Raw genomic sequence first — 6416 nt, 5'->3', positions numbered from 1 at the left:
GCGTTCGATGATCTGGGCAGACCCGTGCCGAGCGACCGGTACGTGGTCCGGGTCGGCGTTGACGGCGTTCCCGTTCCTGATGGAGACGTCCGCAGAGGTCACATCGAGTCGGACCGCTGCAGCTTCTCCGTAAGAGTCCTCAAAACCCAAAGCGACCGATTTGTCTTCTGAGCTCCAATGGAAGGAACGTCGGATTTGTCGGGTACGACGCGTCGCGCGTTCCAAAGTCACCGAGGACAGAAATTATTGAAGCATCTGGCGCTGCAAATGTCACCGTCTTATCTGGCAAAACGTGCACGTAAGGCGTCATTTTCACCAGGGACCCATTGTGAGAGCCTCCCTCTTAAAAAAACAAGATGAAATGTTCTTTTCATCTTCTCAGTACTATCTGGAGCTGTCGTGTTGTTACTTCTCCTCAAGCACAGATTGTGACAAGTAAAACGACTTTGTAAAGAGCGCAAATCACCATTTGCAAAAGTTGGAACCGGCCGGACTCTTCTTTGTTGTTGAAAACGTTTGATCCTAAATCCAAAAGTCTTTTTCCGGACTCAATTTCAGGTGTGGGAATGACCTCTGGGGGTGCTCACACGAAGGTCGTTGAGGACTGAGAATTTGAGTGGAACGATCTCCTTCGGAGCGGCGCTCGTTCTCACGGGTCGGTCGGCGCACATCGGCGCCAAGGACCTGAACTACGCCCCGGAGGGAATCGCCGGAACGTGCGGGAGGCCCGAGTGGGCGGCCGACGCGGCCCGGAGACCGGCCTCTGCTTCGGGTTACCGGTTCTGCGCTCGGGGGCGGGGCCGTGGTTATCCGGGGGGGGGGGTAAAGAAAGGAGGAGTTTGATGGGAGACGAAGCCACGGGTACGATTGCGTCACTTTCTGGATCGGTCGTCACAAAGCCACCGTCGATTGTCTGCTAAATCGGCGGATCCCACTTCTCTCGCCGAACCTCGACCGGGATAGACTCCAGCTCGCCCAGAACACTAAATGGACTGTGAATGATTGTTTTTCTATACATTCGACTGGCGACCAGTCCAGGGTGGATCCCCTCTTCTCTCGCCAAAAGTTGTGACAGTACTCTATCCGTGGTCCTGAATGACGTCCGCGTGCGTTATTGTGCGCTCCACGAGAGGGCAGGATAGCTCCGCTGCAACTTGAACACGCGTGGCGCTTCAGAAGTCGCCATCCATAGGAACAAAATAATAATAATCATCCCCAAAAAAGAGAGACGCATCTTTTCTCCTCGCCAGCCAGGGGAAGGAGTGTCTGCGACTGCGACTGCGACAAAGACTTTTACAGCCTTCGTCCCATCACTCGACTTTGGCCGCCCGGACGCGCGCGCGCGACTGAGTGACTGAGTGACTGAGTGGGCTCCCCTCCCCCCACGACGAGGGGCCTCATGGACGTCTCCCTGGTGGCCGCTCTGTGCGGGGCTCTGGTGTTCGCGTGGCGGATGCCCTCCTGCCGGCCCGTCGCCCTCGCGCCCGCGGGCAAGGCGGCCGAGCGCGCGGATGCGGCCCGGTACTCGAAGGGGCTCCGCGTGGAGCCCCACGACTACATGATGTCCGTCTACAAGACTTTCTCCACGGCCGAGAAGCTCAACGCCAGCTTCTTCAGATCGTCCAAGGCGGCCAACACCATCGCCAGCTTTGTGGACAGCGGACAAGGTAGCGCGTCAGCGAGCGCGACACGTTTCGACGTTTCGCGCGCATGCCAATGAACATCACATCATCGTTTTTGGGTGTGTTTGACAAACCCACAGATGCATGTCATTCTTTTGGGACATTGTGTGTGTTTTTTTAGTTTTGTTTTGTGATGTTAGTGTTTGTTTTCTTTTTTGTTGGGTTTGTTCATTCTCGGTTTTTTTCCGTAGGCTTCGCAGTTGTTGTGCTTTTGTATGTTTTATTTTTTAGGTTTGGCTGGAAAATGTTTTATTTGTTTATTCTTGTTGCGTGCATGTGTGTTTTGTTATTTGGTGGACATTTTTGGCGGGTTTTGTTTTGTGTGTGTTCGGCGGACGAGGCGTGCGCATGTGTTGATCTCACAGATGAGAATTCAGCAAATCGGTGAATCGGCAGGTGTCGAACCGCGAGTATCCGTGGGTCCGCTGTATGTTTGTTTTACGGAAGCATGCCCGAGCTCGCAACTGTCACGGTATTTCGCACGGATCGTGTATTCTTGTTGTTTGGAGGGTTCTGTTTTGGTACTTTGGGGTGTATTTAAAACGTTGAGTACAGCGGCCGAGGTTAATAGGTTTTCTTCGGTTTCACGCACTGTACCGTATGTCTGATTTCACCGCTTGGCCAATCGTCGGCATTGACGTTTTTCCGTTTCGGTCAGACGAGCTCCCGCTTTCCCCTCTGAGGAGTCAGCGGTACATCTTCGACGCGTCCACCCTCTCGGAGAAAGCCGAGGCGCTGGGAGCCGAGCTGAGGCTCTACACCGAAGCGTCCCGCAAGGTCGCCCCGTCGGAGCTTCGGCTGCTCTCCTGCCGGGACCGGCGGGCCCTGGACTCCAAAACCCTGGATCCGCAGGACCGGTACAGGCCCAGATGGGAGGTCCTGGACGTGCTGGAGCCATTCAAAGAATGGAAGCGTCAGGAGGCCAGCGCGGGGAGGCCTTTCTGCCTGGAGCTCACGGCCCGGTCGGACGCCTCCGAGAGGGAGCCGGACCTCGCCCTGCTGGGCCTGCACCGGCACGCCAGGCCCCGGCGGAAGAAGGCCATCCTGGTGGTCTTCGCCAGATCCAAGCGGAGGCAGACGCTCTTCGGCGAGAGGCGGGAGCGCCGAACCGAAGAGCGCGGCCGCGGCAGGAGGACGGCGGCGTCCGGGGGCCGCCACGCCGCGAGGTCCGGGTCCAGATGCGCTAAGAAACCGCTACGGGTCAACTTCCGCGAGCTGGGATGGGACGGCTGGATCATCGCCCCTCTGGACTACGAGGCGTTCCGCTGCGAGGGCGCGTGCGACTTCCCGCTGCGCTCGCACCTGGAGCCCACCAACCACGCCGTCATCCAGACCCTGATGAACTCCGTGAGCCCGGGACACGCGCCGCCCAGCTGCTGCGCTCCAGCCAAGCTCGGCCCCGTCAGCATCCTCTACATCGACTCGGGCGACAACGTGGTCTACGAGCGCTACGAGGACATGGTGGTCGAGGCCTGCGGGTGCAGGTAGGACTTTGGACCCCGAACCCCGGGCGGCTTGGAGTCCTGGACGTGGGCTGCGCGTGCTTAGTACCTCGTGCTGTATGCTCTTCATCCATCGGTCAACCAAGAAAACTCTTCACCGTCCAGTTTCTGAAATTCAACTCAAACAGAAAATTAACACGGTGATATTTTTCCGTCTGTCGTCGCGATGGCCGCATACGCAGCCTGATTATTTTGACACGTGCAGCGCTCACGTCGTCACACCGAATGCATTTTTTTTGGGGGGGGGACGGACACACATTTCAAACACATTATACTTGATTTAATGTTGTTCTGTTCATTTAAAGCCAAAATACAAAATAGACTAAATGTTATTTTAGTTACATTATTCATAGCGTTTCCATGAATCCACAGCCAATGAAATGTAGGACTATTTACAGCACAGAGTGCAAATGTTTCAAGGTGTGTCCATAACTTTTGCTGTTTTCATATGGTATATGATTGATTTTGTTTTTTACATTAGCAATGTCCTAAAATCGTTTAACTAAATCATATTCATCAAATGCAATGTACGATATCTAGATTAAGAAATAAAGTATACAAAAACTTTTAGTCCAGTTATGTGAAATTGGGTGATTTCTAACAGCGCCGTGTAAAGCGAAAACAAGGGGCTCCGTCATAAACCCCTGAGGGACGTCTCGTGAATTTAGCACTTTAATGTACACAAAGCAAAAGTGGCCTGCGTGGATGGACTGTCTCGTGTCAAAAAGTACTGTGGGGTGAGAAGGGGGTCAGCGGACAGCGCCTCCGCGTCAGCTAGTACTGGACAAACAAATCGGCGTACAGATGCGACGTGTGACCTCTCTTCAGTCTACAGTGGGACAACGGTGGAGGAAGATCCCGACATCAGATTAAGGCCGGCTTCTCCACCCGGGGTTCAAAGTTCAAGTGGCCTATTGTCTATGTTTCATGGGGGCGGGGGGCAACGACCCCGAAAAGGCCAGAATGGAATGTCCAACGACAAGGTGACATACAAAAAGCAGAACGCGGCATCTCCACAGCGACCCCCGTGGAGGCCTTCCCGCGCTCCGGAAGATTTGCGGCACGGTGGCCGACCGGTTAGAGCGTCTGCCTCACAGTTCTGAGGACCCGGGTACAATCCCCGGCCTCGCCTGTGTGGAGTTTGCACGTTCTCCCCGTGCCTGCGTGGCTTTTCTCCGGGCACTCCGCTTTCCTCCCACATTGCAGAACCATGCATGCGAGGTTAATTGAAGACTCCAAATTGCCCGTAGGTGCGAGTGGGAGTGCGAATGGTTGTTTGTTTGTATGTGCCCTGCGATGGGCTGGCGACCGGTTCAGGGCGTACCCCGCCTCCTGCCCGATGACAGCCGGGATGAGCTCCGGCACCCCCGCGACCCGCGTGAGGAGAAGCGGCTCAGAAAATGGCTGGATGGATGGATGGACGGAGCGACATACAAAGGCGCGTGGGATCGGGCTGTCGTTATCGGCGCGGAAGCGGCGTAAATGTCTCGCACGTGTGCATGAAGACGAGGTGGGAAAGGGAATTTCAATCTGGAAGGAGACACCGGAGGATCTGACGGGAGCTGCTGCAGGCGCCTGAGAAAGACGAAGACGACCGAGAGCACCAAAATAGGCTCACCGGACACTAAATTAGGGACACCTGCTTTTCACTCGTCAATTTCAATCCAAGTCTCCCCCGCGGGGCGCTAGAGGACTTGACGGGTTCTCCAGGAAAGCAGCTCGAGAAAAGCCAAGATGAAAAAAAAAATGGACCTAGTAAAAGCCGAGGAAGTCTCACACACGCACACGCTGAACGAGGGGATTGGGGTGTAAAGCGAAAATAACAAGGGGCTCCGGTTTAGCGCTTTAAAAATGAAAGCCAATGTGTGTGCGCGCACATGTTCATATGGGTGTATGCGCCTGAAGTTGTGTGTATACACACATCCTCGTGGGTGTTTGCATGTACGTGTGTGTGTGTACCCATACAGTATGTGGAAGTGCGTGCGCGCATGTTTGTACACGTGTATTTGTGTATGTATGTTTGTTAGCATGTACACGCGTGTGCATGTGTACATGTGTTTGTATGCACGTGTGTGCGTCAGCCTGTATGTGTGTCTGTTTGTATGCATGCGCATGAGTTTGTGCATGCATCTGTGTGTGTGCATGTAAAGCAAAAACAACAAGGGTCTCCAGGACAAAGCCCTGCGGGACACCTCACGAGTTAAATAACGAAAGCCGATGCAACAAGCGCGCGTGCGTAAGCACGTGTCCGTGCGTGTGCGTATGTTGGCTGGCTGAGTTTGTCTTTTTCGCGGGTGTTCCTCTTCTGTTTTTCTTCTTCTTCTACTGTCACATCGGGACGATGATGAAGATGAGTTGGAGGAGGAGGAGGAGGAGGAGGAGGACACATGTTTGCAATAGCAACTCCCAGCTGGCTCTCATTGAGCACACTTGACATCCATTCTTGTGTGCTTCTTCGTGTGAGTGCGTGCGTGTGCGTTTAGTAAGTAAAAACAGAGCGAGTGTCGCTTCTCACGGAGATTTTTGTTTAGGGTGACAGCGCCGACTGCGAGCGTCGCTTTACAGTCCGTCTGCACTTGGAAACGCAAAACCAGATCGGACCACCTTGAACCCCCTCCCCCCCCAGCTAATTAAAAATATCTGCCGAGAGCTCGTTAAGACAAAACGGCTGGTCGTCACATCCAAAGCAAATGACACGAGGCAACCTCAAGCGCCCCATCGACATTTTTGGTTCACAAGCGGTAAGTTTGACTTCTTGTCACGTGTTGACACTTTCACGACTCGGAATTTAGGGCGACCACAAGGAGACCGAAGGCCACTTTTAGGGCACAAAGACCACAAATATAAAAATCAGGGCATCAGGTTTCAAATTAAAATCTCAAACTATTGGGTTAGGGTTTCAAATTTGAGTTTCTAACAGTTTCCCCTTTATTAGGGTTTCAAACAAGAGTCAGGGTTTGAAGCCTCCATTAGGCTTTTAGTTGAGTCAAAAAAAGTCAAAGTCAAAAAAGTCCTTCTTGACTTTGAAGCCCTTTTGTCGTCGGAGGGAAACCCGACACGTGACGCGGCGCCCGCACGAGGCCAGACGGGAAATGCGAGGTGAAGCACGGAGGAAGCGTTGATGGGCTGAGGATGGAGCCGGGGGGGGCTTCCAGGGGGCAAGACACGAATGCTTTCCATTGATGGGACGGAAAAGCTCCCGCTGCTGTCAAACGCGCGCGCACACAAAATA

The 6416-nt window shown here is 53.8% G+C and overlaps 1 protein-coding gene across 1 annotated transcript; it reads left to right on the top strand.

The window, feature by feature from the left end:
• Positions 1–1543: 1543 nt before the first annotated feature.
• On the top strand, positions 1544–3170 carry gdf6b (growth differentiation factor 6b). Its single transcript, XM_061664955.1, has 2 exons — positions 1544–1667; positions 2341–3170. The coding sequence occupies exons 1-2, from the start codon at positions 1559–1561 to the stop codon at positions 3168–3170; spliced, it is 939 nt and encodes a 312-aa protein (XP_061520939.1). The 5' UTR covers positions 1544–1558.
• Positions 3171–6416: the final 3246 nt, after the last annotated feature.

This window comes from Phycodurus eques, chromosome 20, assembly GCF_024500275.1.
Source record: "Phycodurus eques isolate BA_2022a chromosome 20, UOR_Pequ_1.1, whole genome shotgun sequence".
NCBI lineage: Eukaryota > Metazoa > Chordata > Actinopteri > Syngnathiformes > Syngnathidae > Phycodurus > Phycodurus eques.
Note: the sequence above shows the minus strand (reverse complement) of the source record. Positions and strands in the feature narration are given on the sequence as shown.